The 16,476-nt window shown below is 49.1% G+C and overlaps 7 protein-coding genes and 2 non-coding genes across 9 annotated transcripts; 5 read left to right on the top strand and 4 right to left on the bottom strand.

The window, feature by feature from the left end:
* Nucleotides 1–115: 115 nt before the first annotated feature.
* On the bottom strand, nucleotides 116–188 carry UREG_07986. Its single transcript has one exon. It is a non-coding gene; the product is annotated as a tRNA-Thr (tRNA).
* Nucleotides 189–539: 351 nt separating this feature from the next.
* On the top strand, nucleotides 540–612 carry UREG_07956. The gene has a single exon. It is a non-coding gene; the product is annotated as a tRNA-Thr (tRNA).
* Nucleotides 613–1,451: 839 nt separating this feature from the next.
* UREG_02737 (uncharacterized protein) lies at nucleotides 1,452–2,029 on the bottom strand (the record flags this gene model as incomplete). The annotated part of the gene is made up of 3 exons (XM_002543175.1): nucleotides 1,452–1,581; nucleotides 1,639–1,877; nucleotides 1,928–2,029. The coding sequence occupies 3 exons, from the start codon at nucleotides 2,027–2,029 to the stop codon at nucleotides 1,452–1,454; spliced, it is 471 nt and encodes a 156-aa protein (XP_002543221.1).
* A 737-nt stretch (nucleotides 2,030–2,766) lies between these two features.
* Nucleotides 2,767–3,688, bottom strand: UREG_02736 (uncharacterized protein; the record flags this gene model as incomplete). The annotated part of the gene is made up of 3 exons (XM_002543174.1): nucleotides 2,767–3,188; nucleotides 3,244–3,408; nucleotides 3,466–3,688. The coding sequence occupies 3 exons, from the start codon at nucleotides 3,686–3,688 to the stop codon at nucleotides 2,767–2,769; spliced, it is 810 nt and encodes a 269-aa protein (XP_002543220.1).
* Nucleotides 3,689–4,060: 372 nt separating this feature from the next.
* Nucleotides 4,061–5,263, top strand: UREG_02735 (uncharacterized protein; the record flags this gene model as incomplete). Its single annotated transcript, XM_002543173.1, has 1 exon — nucleotides 4,061–5,263. One exon carries the CDS (start codon nucleotides 4,061–4,063, stop codon nucleotides 5,261–5,263), a length of 1,203 nt encoding a protein of 400 aa, XP_002543219.1.
* Nucleotides 5,264–5,990: 727 nt separating this feature from the next.
* On the top strand, nucleotides 5,991–6,862 carry UREG_02734 (uncharacterized protein; the record flags this gene model as incomplete). The annotated part of the gene is made up of 2 exons (XM_002543172.1): nucleotides 5,991–6,035; nucleotides 6,098–6,862. The coding sequence occupies 2 exons, from the start codon at nucleotides 5,991–5,993 to the stop codon at nucleotides 6,860–6,862; spliced, it is 810 nt and encodes a 269-aa protein (XP_002543218.1).
* An 838-nt stretch (nucleotides 6,863–7,700) lies between these two features.
* Nucleotides 7,701–9,104, top strand: UREG_02733 (uncharacterized protein; the record flags this gene model as incomplete). The annotated part of the gene is made up of 3 exons (XM_002543171.1): nucleotides 7,701–8,166; nucleotides 8,291–8,478; nucleotides 8,532–9,104. The coding sequence occupies 3 exons, from the start codon at nucleotides 7,701–7,703 to the stop codon at nucleotides 9,102–9,104; spliced, it is 1,227 nt and encodes a 408-aa protein (XP_002543217.1).
* A 1,342-nt stretch (nucleotides 9,105–10,446) lies between these two features.
* On the top strand, nucleotides 10,447–14,883 carry UREG_02732 (uncharacterized protein; the record flags this gene model as incomplete). Its single annotated transcript, XM_002543170.1, has 4 exons — nucleotides 10,447–10,788; nucleotides 10,872–13,430; nucleotides 13,494–14,528; nucleotides 14,773–14,883. The coding sequence occupies 4 exons, from the start codon at nucleotides 10,447–10,449 to the stop codon at nucleotides 14,881–14,883; spliced, it is 4,047 nt and encodes a 1,348-aa protein (XP_002543216.1).
* A 717-nt stretch (nucleotides 14,884–15,600) lies between these two features.
* Nucleotides 15,601–16,389, bottom strand: UREG_02731 (uncharacterized protein; the record flags this gene model as incomplete). The annotated part of the gene is made up of 1 exon (XM_002543169.1): nucleotides 15,601–16,389. The coding sequence occupies one exon, from the start codon at nucleotides 16,387–16,389 to the stop codon at nucleotides 15,601–15,603; it is 789 nt and encodes a 262-aa protein (XP_002543215.1).
* Between the last annotated feature and the right edge of the window lie 87 nt (nucleotides 16,390–16,476).

Here is a 16,476-nt window from a genome sequence, read left to right as displayed (position 1 = left end):
GCGTGGAGATTTGGAGGGGAGAAGACGGGAATCAGGGGTTGACGGAGCATGAAGCAGGTACTCTGTAGGAAGCATCAACGGCCAGCTCTGATGAGAACGGTTAGCAAAAAAGAGATGCCCACACTCAGAGTCGAACTGAGGATCTCATCATTACTAGTGATGCGCTTTACCAACTAAGCCATATGGGCCGATGGTTTAAAACCTTTTCATTTTGCTTAGATGAGGGGTATAGCGGGGCTGCCCACACTGCCCTCGTTCGCATTAACGTGATAGGCAGAAGCCATTCTCTCAAGGAGAGCAGGGAGTCTCCATGCTCTCTTAGTTTCGCGAGGCATTTGAAAGACCTTAGCCATAAGTGTTCTTGCTTTTGGACGGATGACCTCGAACAGCAACCGCCAATGGGTTCGCTGCAATGGCATAAAGGCGGGAAGGTTTGAGCCCTAGTAATATACAAATCCATACACACAATACTGTAATAAACTGGTAATTTAGATTTATAAGAACTTAGGAGCTGGTACTTTTAGAGTACCCAGCCAAGAGCCCATATGGCTTAGTTGGTAAAGCGCATCACTAGTAATGATGAGATCCTCAGTTCGACTCTGAGTGTGGGCATCTCTTTTTTGCCTTGTAGTATCATAAATCTTGGGGTTTTTTTTATTACTTGACTTATGGTAAATTCCAGATCAGACAGGAGGCATGTCATGCTGGATAAAATGGCACCATTGAATGTCGCTACTCGAGAAGACCATCGGATCACAGGAGGCCACTATTATAACTGCAGTTGAAAGCCACAATCCACATCGGTCTTTTGGACTGCACCCAACGTCATACTTGTACATGAGACTTCAGCACAAACTGAGTACAGTGTCCATTCGCCTCAAGAACAGAAAGTCTTATCCCTATGTTCTTGAATTAGCAGTCCAAAAATGAACTTTCCTTTGGGATAATCACCTGTATTGCCAGAGGATGCAACATAGTCTAATTGCAGCTCCTTGCATTTCGTTTTCCCTTGCCTTGATACTTTAATCGAGCCGAGGTGGATACTTTGATATCTTGAAAGGTCTAGGAAAGCGGAAAAGAGTTAAAGTATAGAAACATGTGAGCTCATTCCTCTAGCCTTAACCTCGAGCTACTGTGTCGGAACCTATCGACATGCAAAACATCATGAAAATGTGAAATAGCCTCCCCAAGATAGACGGCCTTAGTCCAACGCCCCAAACACGGAAAACAGCCCAAGAGCACCCAAGCAAGACAATTGACGGCAACCTAGGGAGAATCAATGTTTTAGTTGATGAAAACGTGCTAGACCTCCTCTCACTGGGTTTTTCGTGGCCAAAAGAAGGGCTGATTTCGCGGTGGTAGGTAAGCAGGCCCAATAGCTCCATCGCAGGCAAAATCGATCCTTGAAAACCAACAGATTCCAAACGTATTGCATGCCAAACTCATCCAATTCATTCAAGAAGCTCATTCTTGAGAGGTGCCCCAGCAGCGGTATACACGGTAGCGTCAATAACACTTTCTCCAAAGCTGCCAAGCATCCCGTCGTACCCTTCACCATCCTCAAGCTTGATGGAATCATTGCTTCGGACTGTTAGTGTATTCCTGGATGTGTGGTGTTTAACATGATAGGATCCTTACATGAGATCAATCGGTTCGTCCTCAATCTTAGGATTGACTTCTTCAGCCTTAACCTTCTTAGCGGTAGCAGCACGTTTCCCGCGTTTTTTCGCGGGGGCTTCTTCAGCTGTCACAGTCTCGGTGGAACCAGGAGAAATGGGGTAAGCAGCAACAGAGGGATCTTCAACAGCCTTGACTTTAGTTTTGCCAGTATTCTTGCGAGCGGTAGTACGTTTGGTCACTTTTTCAGGGCTGGCGGCCTTTCAAAACATCAGCGAGTGGCTGGTAGACTGCAAAAGATATTACTCACATTTTTCGCAGGGCTAGCACCGTTGGCTTGAATGGCGACAAGCTTGCGCTTCGCTTTGTTAAAAAGGACCGATGCCACCGCCGCATTCTTGAGTCCTGCCATAGCAGCAAGTTTTTCGTAATCAACCTATTAAAGATTTGCAAGACCAAAGATTAGTTTTGCCGGTCGAAGGCCAAAAATAATATAAGAACTGAGGATTTGGGTATTCTGATAAAAGGGAAAAGGAGAAAAAAAAGAAGCCAATTTATACTCTAGACAACACACTTACCTTGATATTGTTTAGGCCTTCAACAGCACAGATCATGCCATTGCTGAAGATACGCTGTTCACTGGCAGTCAATGAATCCATGGCGACAACAGGAAGAAATCGTATCGTGTATTGGTGGACTGAAAGGAAACTAGAAATGCGGGGACGAAAGTGTGAATTTAGACGAGATATTGCGAGTTAAGAAGATCTGAAAATGGTTATGTAGCAGAAAAGAGCCAGAGGTGAAGCTGGGTTTAAAAATTGCTGAGGATGGAGGTGTGAAAAGAAGTTGTGAAGAGGCGCGGAGAGTGAATTTAAAGAGAACAAAACAAACACAAAGTGACGTGAATACACTGTATTACACGTGATTGTATTTAGTTCAGCATACAAGGCATTGCCTCACTGGATATGGTGTGGAATGTGTTGATATTTGCTGTACTCTGAAAGAACCCCCCTGTTGGATGAAGCCAGAAAAGGGAGGGTGTTGCACAACACTTATCACATAGAGAGAGGAAGATTTTGATTGTCTGTTCCAGAACAGTCCAAGTTTGTAAAACTACAATAGGGTATATAAGGCCTGAACAGATCAAATTTATGTGTTCTTCGTTAAATGGCCATTTTGCTTGATCTTGGAAAAAACTTCTTCCCACACCTCTGGGAAGAATTTAAGAGTTGATTTAGCTGGTCTGTTTTTCTCCGGTGCATAAAAATAAACGCTGTTCCCGCCTTTCCACCACGGTTGCGGTTGTGGATTAGTATTGAGAAAGCTCACTGGTCGCAGTAATGATTTTGCAGGTACTAGGTCCGAAATTGCGACCTGTGTTCGTCGAGGGTAGAAATTGAATTTCATAGTCTCGATAGTCAACGTTGCTGTTCGTGGAATGTTTTGTAAATCCCAAAGCATATGTTGCCTAGACTGTTGCGCAAAGGCCGGCAATGCCAAGGAGACGAGGTTTACCAAGGGAGCAGCTGTGTAGGAGACGAAGAGCATGGGGATAGCACCAGCAGCAATGACTATCACATTCCAATTAGCTCAAACTCCCACAGAGAAGCAGCGGTCAGTACTTACTGGCTGGTGGTATATACCAGGGGTAATCTGCTGCGTAGAAAGCGGGAGCAACTACGGTACATGAAACGACAAAGATGAGGATTGTAGACAGGCGCATCATTCCAATAAAGGCAATCTTCCCGCTTCCAGCATGATATATAACGACATGTTGGGGCCTTGCACGGGCTAGATGCGAAATCATTAGCTCGGATTCACAGAGACGACCTGGTGAGTGGCACTGACCTCTTGCAAGGTTGGGTTGCGGCCGAGAAGGTGCATTCCGAACAGGATTCCGGAGAACGCTACGAGAGGAACCGGTACCACTTGAGCGGTTCAGAGGTATTCTTTGAGAAGATCCGCTGTCGGTCGCCTTGCTCCGGATACATAGCTTGCCGTATCCATTTCTCTGCGCACATCGTGTAAGAGACCTGCTCAATGGCCCGAGGTAAAGGAAGGGCGCATTCATCGTTCGGGAGAGGGGAGCAAGCAGTCAGATTAGCTAGAGGCACGATCTCTGATACAAATCATTCTCCAGGATCAAGCAAAACCCCTCTGAATCCGTGGGAGTAATAAACCGCTGCTCAGCGTCCAAATCGGCTGTTTCTTTCGCAGTTCGTTCGATCAAACTCAATTGAAGCTCTCGCAAGGGCGCACGTGATGGAATTAGCCGCTGCACAGGATTTGACTGGCGGAATAGCCGCTGCCTGAGCCCTGAGACAAAGGGTGGGACAAGCCATTAACTAGTCCAGACGGCTGCCAGCACGCCGACCGTGAGCCTTGGGGATATTGTCATCGGTGATCTCGGTATGACAATATTCAAAATTATCGTTCGTTCACGATGACACCGAACAGTCGAGCGTGTTGGGTCCTGTCGTGGTGTCTACCCCTGATCTGGATTTTTGGCTTCACCCCGATCGCCCAAGCATACACACCTTTGTCCGACGACAGCCTCAGGAGCCTACCCCGCCCCGGTAACGATTTTGATATTCACAAAGGCACTCTTCTTGCGCCCATTCTTCGGCCTCGCGTCCCCGGGAGCCCCGGCTCGCGTGCCGTTCTTGAGCATTTTGTGAAGTTCTTCGAGACAACCCTACCTAATTGGAACATTGAGTTCCAAAACTCCACGTCCAAGACGCCGGTGACAGGAAATAAAGAGATCCCGTTTGTGAACTTGATCGCGTCCCGAGATCCTCCAAACGTCCAGCCGGGGAACGTGGGCAGATTGACCGTGGTGGCACATTACGACAGCAAGTTTAAGCCGGATGGCTTTATCGGAGCTACCGACAGTGCCGCCCCTTGCGCGATAATACTACACGCAATACGAAGCATCGATGCCGCATTGACAAAGAAATGGGAGGTGCTGAAAGAAGATCCGGCCTATGAGCTAGGCCTATACGATTACCAAGGAATACAAATCTTTCTTCTCGATGGGGAAGAGGCTTTTGGTCAATGGAGCGAGACAGACTCGCTGTATGGCGCTCGCTCCTTAGCTGAGCACTTGGAAAGAACACCACATCCTGCCCTATCGACTTATAAGAACCCTTTGGAAGCCATAAGGCTGTTCGTGCTGCTTGATCTGCTCGGAGCAAAAGATCCAACGGTGCCTTCTCATTTCAAAACAACTCATTGGGCGTACCAGCACATGGCTGTTTTGGAATCACGGTTGCGTAAACTCGGCTTGTTCAAGTCTGCGAAACAACCTCAAAAGAATGGCAGTAAGAAAAAACCTCAGCCCGTGAAACCTTGGTTTCCCGATCGCTTAAAGCATGCCGATGATGTGTTTTCGCCGTTTGGCATTGAAGACGACCACGTGCCGTTTATGAAACGTGGCGTCGATATTCTACATATAATCCCGTCACCGTTTCCTGACGTTTGGCATCGCATTGAAGATGATGCAGAGCACTTACACCCAGACACTGTGGAAGATTGGGGAACGCTTATTACGGCTTTCGTGGCGGAATGGTTGGATTTGGAGGAATGTCTGGAGACAGATACACTTCCATCGAGTAGGAAGGGAGAGAGAAGTAAAACGGAGCTGTAAGCTTTCTTCGACGTCTTTAAACTTCTTGCTATTCTGCAGACGGGAGACGTCTGGACTCGAAATGTTTTCCATTATCGCGAATGTCGAAGCTAATATCATCTCATACTTGAAGGATGTAATGCGGCCTTCCCACTTTCTCGGCAATAGGGGTATTGACATGTTTCGGACTCCGACATAATTTCGAGGTATTGCGTTCTATCTCATCGATCAAAGATTTGATCTTTCTGGCATTAGATGTACCCCTTATACTCCGTATATTACAGTTTATTTTCGTGTTGTTTTCTAGCTATGATACCCATCAGTTAAACAAACATGCCTCTAGCATCGGAGCCGGAATGGAATACAGGAGATGGATGAAACACTCCACTAATAAACAGGTCTGAATTTCTCAAGTGCTTACTAGGCCATGCCTAGATAGACCTTTTTTCTTTTCTAACTGATGGGCGCTCTTTTATACAACCTGATAAGGAAAATGTGAATATTGTATGACCTACAAATTGGGTAGCACACTCCACAACCCTCCTACCTGTGATCTGTGTATATTTCCTTGATCATGTAGAGATGCCTGTCTCACAAACCTAGGGAGCTGCCTAACCCAAAGCCACCCAGCCACAAAGCTCCCCATGCTGGCTGTAACAAGGATCTCAACAGTCCAGGCCCCGGACAGACGCCACACAGTCCCCAACCAACACCAAATGCCATTGCACCCAGCACGAACCTCCAGTCAATGTCCTTCACCGTCTTTGTCGGTAACTGGAAGTACTGGGCCAAGGTAGGTGGTTTCTTTCCTTCCTCATTTCCATATTTCTGCTTCATTCTGAGATACGACCAAAGATTCGGCCCCACGGCGAAGAGCATCACGAGTGCAAGGGAGGGATCGAAGCGCGACAGATCACGCCAGCTAAAGAATCCGAGGACTTTGGCGGGATTGGCCATGCCGCTGATCAAGAGACCCAAGCCAAATTGCAATCCCGCGATGTAGCTATATATAGTTGCGGACCTCTCATCGCGGCGGAAAAACCGGGGAACCAGGAGAGTATTGACGATTTGCGCGAGGACCACGGCGGCGGTCATGAATCCAACCTCACGATTGGACGGGTAAGAGGGCATATAGCATGGCTGACCACCCGGGCATGCGGGAATCGGGGTTCCAACAGTCGAGTTGGCAGTGATGAGGGCCGTGGCGAAGAATATACCCGTTGCGATGATGGAGCGCGGAGAGAGCCGGGAAAGCCCACAGAGCATGTGGCCAGATGTGCATCCATTGTCGTTCTGCGCGGAGGAACAGAAAGCAAATGCGGGTTAGCCAACAAGATCCTGCAATGCCTCAGGTTCCGTGATTATAAGATCCTCACCTTCGTTCCCCACCCGACCAGGAAACCTGTCGCTGCTACCCCGAGTGCAGGTGCCAGTCCAGCTGGTAGAGGTGGATATGATGGGAGCAACGATGGGGCGATCAAGGACACCGGCACGATACTCGACGCCATTCCTAGCACGATCGGGATATTTTCCAAGCCGGGACGTCCCATGCACCCTGACAACAAACTTGATATGCCAAAGACCCTGCCATTATGCTGGAGAAGGCCCGAGGAGCCTTGATACAGGAGCAAAGCCCCAAGCGAGGTTTCGAATGGCGTGAACATGGCTCTGAAAGCGGTACTGATTGATGGAATTTGGATCCTTGCAGCATCTGCAGAGTGCAGCTGAAGTTCTAGTTGATTCCCATTTCAAAATCGCCGCTAGAAGGTTCCCTCGCAGGATATGCCGTAAGTTAATCGGCGATTAGTACCAGCCTACGGGGACTACAAGGCCGGGATATCGGGGACGTAGGGTTAGAGTTCTACAGCAAGGCGAACTCCAACGATTAAAACATGGAAGAAAGCGATTGGCATATTGAATGCTGCTTTTCAACCATGGCAACTGATTCAGTTTATTGAATAGTAACTGGCTGATTTTTGGCATTAGTGATTCCCAATGGGATTGCTGTGGGATTTGATATGAATTGAACTTTTCGCCCTAAGCCCGAAACACCACCTATATCTTTCTACATCAGACGTGATATACTTCTGAAAGATTGAAGTTTGCAAGACTCTAGAGCAGAGGCCCCGATTGCTTGTTGCTTTCGTTTGTATGTCTGTGTCTGTGTGTGTTCTCAAGATCTCGTTGATTTTAGCTCAACCACCAACGTCATCCCGAGTGACATTATCTGCCGATCCATGCACAAACCACAGCTTTTTCAACACGAGTTCACTTGAGATTCTGAACCTAACCAAGCCAGAGCAGGAGGCGGAACTGCGCTTATCACTGCCATTCTTCCGATAAGCTGTCGAATGAGAACCCAGAACGAACTGGTCAATTGGATCTTGGTGGACCCTGCAGTCAACTAAAAGATGTCCACTGAGCTATTTGCATATTGAGCTTGGTGATGGGACTAACTATGGTGCAGAAACGAGAATCTCAGACGATAGAGAACCCATTTATCAAGCCACAAAACCGAGAATGGTCCATAGCTGCCCCAGCATCCCTTAACGCGCCTGTCTCCCCTCCCCGAAAACGACGCCGCCATAGCTCTCCAGCAAGCGCGCAAGCGGAGCCTAGAAGCTTGCCAACCGCAGCGTCAAGCCCTCTCCTCGCTGCAATTGAAGCCGGTGAGGCTCGCATAGATGACCACCTGCAAGTGTTTTCCTCCCGCCTTCGCGCCGCGACTCGAGACCGGGTGCCTCTAGTGCCCCGTCTTCGACATTCGGAATGGATTGAGCTTTATCAACGAAATCAGCATCCGCATGGTAGACATTTTGTGATCCATCAGCACGACCATCCTGTCGCGGGCCCACATTATGACCTGCGCCTCCAGTTCTCGGAGACGAGCTCGTTGAGTTTCGCGATCATGTATGGGCTACCGGGTAATCCAAATAGCAAGAGATTGAATCGAAACGCCACGGAGACAAGAGTTCATAATCTTTGGGTAGGGATGACGAACCCCGCGTGAAGCTGCTCTTTTCTAAATCGTTTAGAACCATTTGATAGAATCGGCATCGGCAAGTTCTGGGAGCATGATAATCTGGGATACGGGAGAGTATTCTATACTTCCATACTACACGCCGAAGGAGCAAGTTGAAACGGACTGTTCTCACTCAAATTCCAGCGATATATCCTCCGTCATTGACGAAGTCGATATGTCGGAGAGTGACAAGTTGAAGCAGGCTTTTCAACAGGTAAGGATACTTTGCTGCGATAACCTGCAGAGCTGATGTGGAAAAATATGAAGCGAAAAATTCGCTTAAGGCTACAAGGAACCCGCTTGCCTCCGGGGTACACAGTGACTCTACGACTCACCACAGATAACGATGCCTCCGAGCAGCCCAAGAAGCCGGTTAGACAAAGGCGGATTGCCGCTTCGCGTGTTAGAACAACGACTTCTACGCCGCCTTCCTCTGGTGAGAACGATGAGGAGCCATTCAATAGAACAACTCCTCGCGGAAACAATTTTGCAAACCATTCCGACGGAGAGGACGAAAAGGTTCGAATTACCAACGCTTACCCTGGTGCAACCAATTCAATTTCGTCGATCCATCAGAGAAGGTGGTATCTATCGCTCGACCGTGTGAATTCGGGGTTTGCGCGCCGTTTTGATGCTTCGACTGGGAAATATCTTTGGGAGAGGAAGCAAGCTGAAGATTCCAAGGGGGCGGTTCGACAGTCAGGGTTCGAGCCGTTTTTCGTGCGTGGGCCAGAGGTTGAGCGGAGTGTTGTCACAGGGCGTCTGGGGCGTGATGTTTTGGAGGACGAAGGAGTTGAAAAGTTCGTAGGACGCAGAGGTTGGAGACCTGTTCTCAACTAAGATGCCGTCTCCTATTGGATCTCTTGTCAAGGTCCTCGCCTAGACTTGATCGCTGGTCCCCGCCTGGGAAGACCGGCCATGGGCGTCAGAAAGCTTGACCGTTGCAATGCGCATGCCAAGCGCAGTGAGTCACTGCTCCATGAGTCTCTTGTATCACTGGAAATCAGATTAACTGAGCAAGGTGGGTGAGAGCGAACTTGGTCATCTGAGCAACCAGAGGGGGGAAACAATTCGAGTTAGTGGATGACCCAATTCGCATCCCGCATGAATGATACGAGCAGACGAAAAAAATTCTGCATCGCGTCAGTGGCCGCTCGTTCCGTCCTCTGTGAAATGGCAGGGGATTCGTGAAGGGAAACCCCCTTCATCCTGGGCCCGAAATCGGCTGGCACAAGTTGCTGGTGGTGATCGAGATTCTGGGAGGCCACCGCCATGCACAGAACGGTTGGTATCTGCTCTGGATATTGATGAGTCTGAGGTCGTGGTCCTTTAGCCGCCTTGATGTTAGAATGCATGCTCTGTTACCTCTGTCTCCCGTAGTTCTTCAGCTTAATGAGATCCATGTGTCCTGATCATTGAGGCTTCGGCATCCATCGAGTCATCAATGGCAGGGTTGGAGCTTTTAGACGCGCATAAAAGTGGAGGCGAGATGCAAAATTCAGTGTTGAAATCCCCGACGGCTATCCGAGACAACGGGACGGCGCCCTCCTGTTGGCTCGAGTCCAACACCGGGGATGGAGGAGTTCAACTCATCATTAATTAATAATAACAAGTCCGGGCTCGTGATGGCGCTGGTTAGGCCCGCCGGCCGTAAGAAATGCCTGAAGCGTCTTCCCCGCCCCCGATGCTACCCTGCGGTATCAGTTGGTTTTCCCACGAACGCGCTGATTGCGAGGTCAGAGTCGAGTCACGGATTGACTTTGGAGCTATGGCGAGAATGTGGTCCGGATCTGAACTGGTTTTCCTCCATTGGGACTCCGATCAAAAGCAAGCATGGATCGACTCACTGAGGTGATCGGTGGCGGGAACGGTGCAGGGAACATTTTGTGCGTTGCCGGAGCTCTCGTGGAGAGCTGAAGACCTGGCAGCTGGCTGTGAAGCACATTTTTCAATTTTCAGGCCCGTTGTTTGCCTCAATCAGTCACAGTTCATCATTTTCGCTTGCAACCAGTACACTCGCCCCCCCAAGGCTTGCCAACCTGGGCTGCTCGCAGTTCCTTAACTATCAATACACTTCGCCTTACGCTCCGGCGACATCTACGCAGCTAGAATCAACGGGCGATGTCTGGATCCCGCCAGATACCCTGTGCTAATCCAAGAAAAGAGAGCAACTGAGGATACCATGGAAGGTTCTCCAAGGTCGTCGTTGGCAATCGGCATTGCTGCTGTTGCGCTTGTCGCCGCTTCTAGCATTCCTGCTGTTAAGTCGATTTGGGGCCGATGGCAGCTACAAAAGCGCGGCAGCGTCTATCAGTTCTTGCAAGAGCTGTATCATGACCAGGATGGATCCGCAACTGAAGAATCAGCCAGAGCTTTCTCCGCGACACTCCAACACTCTTCAATCACGATATTGTCCCTAGTGGGCTTGCTGGTGTCGCTTGCGCTGGCTGTCCTCACAACTGCTGGCCATTCAGCCGCCGCTTACCCAGGACCCATTGAACAATGGCTCCATTTTGCAATCTGGGTAGGACGGGATCCTTTCCTTTATCACCACAACACTTCATTCTCTCCGCCTATGCATAAATAGCTGACGGAATCCTACTATAGGCCCTTCTCTCTGTTCAAGCAGTCTCTTTCTTTACTGAGCCCTCCTCTCGAAAACGGTTTTCGTTGGGCCTTTTCAGTGCTACTTCATGCGGTATATTCGTCATTATAACCTGTGCTCAGGTTGGCCTCATCGGCTCATGGATCAAATCCCCGTCTCTCAAGACCGTTTTCGATATCCTCGTCATGATTGAGCTCTTAGCCGCGCTTCTAGCCTGCTGCACATCTCTTCTTATACCACGTCGCCCCGATGTTTTCAGAAACGGCAAGATTGTGGATCGTCAGCATACTACGTCGTTTCTCGGGAAAATTTCATTCGCCTGGTCTGGGTCTTTACTGCGATTCGCCACCAAAAATCAGGGTCTGGGGATCGACGACCTCCCGGAGTTGGATTATGCTACTCGTTCGAGGTCCTTGCTTGAATCCTTTGAAAAATCTAAAAGGAAAGGGGAAAAGTTGTGGAGGACATTGGCGCGTGAATATGCTTCTCCCCTGCTTATACAGCTAGCCCTCTCTTCTATCAGTGCTGTGATCAGCTTCGCTCCGCAAGTTACCCTCCTAGGAATCCTACAAAGCTTGGAGGCGAGGTCTTCCGGCTCTTTCAATCTGGCGGTATTATGGCTATGGGTCTTCGCTCTGGGTGCGTCAATTGCTATTGAAAGTATACTCGAATCCTGGCTGTTTTGGGTGGTATATCATAGACTCGCCATTCCGGTCTATGAACAAATATCCGCCGTTGTTTTCGCCAAATCTCTTCGTCGAAAAGATGTGAAAGGATCCCAGAATTCCGGCGACGAGAGCTCAACCGCGAAGGTCAAGGTTGGAGACGAGGACGCTGACGAGGAGGATCTTGGCCACAATTCTCGTCAGGGTACAATTAACCTTATCGCTATTGATGCCAAACGAATTTCGGATTTTGGTGCCTTCAACTGTATCATTCCCGAGACTATTATAAAACTTACTGTCGGCTTTTTATTCCTGATTCGCCTTATCGGTTGGCAGAGTCTTAGCGCCGGGCTGCTAGTAGCCCTTATCATTGTTCCTCTCAACATTATAACCGCTAAAAGGTACTCGGCAGCTCAGACCTCTATAATGAAATTTCGGGATCAGAAAATGGCTGTTATTACAGAGGCTCTTCAGGGGATCAGACAGATTAAATTTTCGGCTTTAGAAACTCAGTGGGAGCGGAAAATCTTCGATATCAGGAACACAGAATTACATGCACAGTGGATGGCCTTTGTATACGATACGATCCTCATATCCATTTGGATCCTTGGCCCAGTCATGTTATCCGCGGTTTCTCTTGGTACATACTCTCTTCTACACGGCGGACTCTCTGCCTCGGTCGCCTTTACCACCATGGCCATATTTTCATCACTTGAATTTGCTTTAGCAATCCTCCCTGAATTAATAGCTGATTTCGTCGAGGCGTGGATCAGCGCGGAGCGCGTGGAGAAATACTTAAACTCTGCGGAACGGATTCAAATCACCACCCCTGCGGACCACCTCGCCTTTGAAAAAGCAACAGTGGCCTGGCCCGCTGAAGAAGTGGACGAAGACAAGGAGCGGTTTATGCTTAAAGATCTCAACTTTACGTTTCCTTCAAAGGGCCTGAGTGTCATATCCGGGAAAACAGGATCTGGTAAAAGTTTGCTTCTTGCTGCCATTATCGGCGAAGTCGATATTATCGAGGGTATAGTTCGCGTTCCCGTGGCTCCCCCCCTTGAAGAGAGATTTGACGACCAAGCTACGAAAGCAAATTGGATTATTGATTCCGCTATTGCTTATGTATCCCAGGTGCCTTGGATTGAAAATGCGTCGATTAAAGATAACATCTTGTTCGGATTACCATTTGATATTGACCGATACAACAAGGTGTTATTTGCTTGCGCCCTTGAGAAAGATTTTGAGATGTTGCCTGATGGAGAACTGACAGACATTGGTGCGAATGGAATCAATCTCAGTGGCGGGCAAAAGTGGCGCGTCTCCTTTGCCAGAGCCTTATATTCGCGGGCTGGCATCCTCATTATGGATGATCTCTTTAGCGCGCTGGATGCCCATACTGGACGCCATCTTCATACCCACGCTTTGATTGGGGAGCTATGTCAAGGAAGGACCCGAATTCTGGTCACTCACCACGTTGGTCTCTGTCTACCCCAAGCTGACTATTCAGTCCATCTGGATCACGGAGTAGTTCAGCACGCAGACTCAGTAGCAGAGTTGAGAAGAACCGGCAGCCTTGCAAACATTCTTGCACAGCCGGAAAACGAAGGCCTCGAATCCAACGAGGGAGCTGTGGAAACCGTTGAAGATGAGGTGGAGGAATCAAATACTCTTCAAAAGATTTTGTCTCACAGGTCGCAACAAGCTATCACAGAAGGTCATACGGACAGTGTCCCTAACGCGTCGGTGCCAAAAAAGTTCCAACAAGAAGAAAAACGTGAAACTGGTTCTATCAAGCTTACCCATTATATACAATATTTCCAAAGTGGTGGAGGAGTAATTTATTGGTTCTTTGTGCTCCTTGCATTTTGCTCATATGCCACATTGACTGTTGGACGTGTAAGTGTTCAATCCTAGATTACCAGTTCTCAATGATCGTGGCTAAAACTGTTTCTTATCTAGTCCTGGTGGGTTAGTGTTTGGACTCGGTCCTCTGAGCACGCTGCATCTGGCAACCGCCTGGATGTCATGTCGCACCTCGCAACCAAATCCCGGCAGCCAGACTCGGGTCATTCGCTGTGGTTCTATTTAGGTATATATTTCGGGCTGTCCGTGGCGTCATGCGTTGTCGGTGCGATCCGATATCTATTCCTGCTCAAAGCCGCTATTCAGGCATCACGAAACATATTCAAGAAGCTCACGTATACCGTCTTGAGGGCGCCGCTCCGCTGGCTTGACACGATTCCGGTTGGTCGAATCCTCAATCGGTTCACAGCGGATTTTAACATGATTGACTCTAAATTGCCATACGATTTGGGTTTCATGTTGTATAATGTCCTTGACGTGTTCGGTATCATTGCGGCTGGATTCTTAGTGTCTCCGATGCTTATATTATTCGCGCTGCTTCTCTTGGCCGTTTCTCTTTATTACTCGCATTTCTTCCTTGCTGGAGCTCGAGAGATCAAGAGACTGGAGAGCAACGCGAAAAGCCCTGTATTCGAACAATTTGGCTCTTCTCTGATCGGCCTCACAACCATCCGTGCCTTTGGAAAAGCTCAAACCTATGTTGAGCGCATGCTCTGGAAAATTGACCACCATGCCCAGGCGCATTGGAACCTGTGGTTATTCAACAGATGGCTGAGTTTCCGTATGAACATGGTTGGGGCAGTATTCTCTACTTTGACCGCGGCACTTATTGTTTCGCTGAAAGGAATTGATGCGTCACTGGCCGGATTCGCACTCAGTTTTGCACTACAATATTCAGCATCGATCATGTGGGCTTTACGTCGATATACCAATGTTGAACTAAACATGAACGCGACCGAACGGGTTCTGGAGTATTCAGCTATTGCGATTGAGAACCAACAGGGATCAGATGTGCCGGCTGCGTGGCCAACGGAGGGACGACTTGAAGTCACCGATCTAGTCGTTGGATATGCTCGTGACTTACCTGCGGTTTTACGAGGGCTCTCTTTTACGGTCGAGAAAAACCAGCGAGTGGGTGTTGTCGGCCGCACAGGCGCAGGCAAATCCTCGTTGACTCTAGCATTGTTCCGCTTTTTGGAAGCATGGGAAGGGAGCATTCTCATTGATGGCATCGATGTTTCAAAGATTAAACTTCACGACTTGAGAAGCCGGTTGGCTATTATTCCCCAGGATCCAGTTCTGTTCTCTGGATCTGTTAGATCGAATCTGGATCCGTTTGAAGAATATTCCGATGCTGAGCTGCGCGACGCTTTAGAACGAGTGCAACTTGTTTCCACTGTGTCCGCTCAAGGCACACGTCCAACTTCATCCACCGACTCAGCTCTCCAGGCCTCAGGGATATCGGACTGCACTACACCAACCCTGACAAGCAACAATGATGGCATCACGGTAGACACGACCAATACAGCGGCCACATCTACCCAAACCACGACCAGCAACATCAACATATTTAACAGCCTCAATTCCACGATCTCTGAAGGCGGCCTCAACCTTTCACAGGGCCAACGCCAACTCCTGTGCCTCGCCCGCGCCATTGTTTCCAAGCCCAAGATCATGGTTCTCGATGAGGCCACATCCGCCGTGGACATGGCCACAGACGCTCTCATTCAGCGTTCGATCCGATCGGAGTTTGGACGTAATTCAACAACTTTGCTGGTTATCGCGCATCGATTAAGCACCATTGCTGATTTTGATAAAATTCTGGTTATGGATGCAGGAAAGGCAGTAGAATTTGGGGCGCCGAGAGAGTTGATGGCGATAGAAGGGGGTGTATTCCGATCGTTGGTCGAAGAAAGTGGTGAGAGAGAAGCTCTGGAAAAGGTGATACTTGGAGAGCATGAGTGAGGCTAGAGATGTTTACTTATTGTTATATATTTTTGGTGCCATGCTGTACATCCATCTGTTTCAATGTGTTTTGTGTTTGATATCAAAATTGGCGATTTGGGCAAAGACACCAAAAATATTGGGATTATGAACATATTTACAACTCGTTGACTACTGCCACTTTATAATAACTAGTTAAAGGTCTGGCAACATTTTGCTATCCAGCCACACGGTATAAATTGCCCGAATAAAGAGCAGCCTATTCTGCGCGCGACTTCATGGCTTGGTACTGGCCCAACAGCTCATTTGCAGAGTCTGTAAACGCCGCCATTGCTTTTCGGAAGAGGCGTGGGCCGACACTTATCCTCGCGACCCCAATATCGGCCAGCTCCTGGATGGTAAGCCCATTTTCAGCCGCAATGACATTCAGCCTGCCGCCAAACGCGCTTGACAATCTGACGACTTCGTCCCGACTTAAGCCGCGGCCGGGCCCGCCCCAAACAAAGGCCGTGGTTGCGCCGGCGTCGAGGTAGGCCCTGCCGCGAGTAATAGCATCTTCGAGATCGTTATTCGATACAACGGCGTCAGTGCGGGCATTGAGAACAAAATTCGGCACGCCGGCTTTCGCGGCGGCAGCCAGGGTGCGGCGTACCCGGTCGACGGCCACGTCCAGGGGGAACAGTTTGCCTGTTTGGTTGTCTCGATCTTCCAGGTTACAGCCGGATGCGCCGGCGGCGATGATGGCCTCGATGGCGGCTTCGAGTTTGGAGCCATAGCCATCTTGCAAGTCGACGGTCAAGGGCTTGCCGTGTTTGATTGCGATTTCGGCAATGGGCTTTACGGCAGCGAGGTTGGTGTCGAGGTCCAGATCGTCATCGTCTAGGCCGTGGACGGCGGCAACCGCGTAGCTGGCTGTGGCGAGGGCTGCTGATGAGGGGTTGGAAGCTACGATCTTCGCTGTTACGGGGTCGTAGACGTTTGTGAAGACGATGGGCTTCCCTGGGGTGTGAAGCTGGCGGAGCTGAAGGGCTCTGGTGTCTGAAGACATTGTGCTAAGAGTGAGGGTCTGGATGGAATTCGTTAATGTGCGTTTTGGAGAATTGAATATACATGGATTGGAGAGCTATAGAGACGG

Source organism: Uncinocarpus reesii, genomic scaffold (genome assembly GCF_000003515.1).
Source record: "Uncinocarpus reesii 1704 scaffold_1 genomic scaffold, whole genome shotgun sequence".
In the NCBI taxonomy this organism is placed as follows: Eukaryota; Fungi; Ascomycota; class Eurotiomycetes; order Onygenales; family Onygenaceae; genus Uncinocarpus; species Uncinocarpus reesii.
The sequence above is the reverse complement of the archived record's forward strand: the minus strand, read 5'-3'. Positions and strand labels throughout refer to the sequence as shown.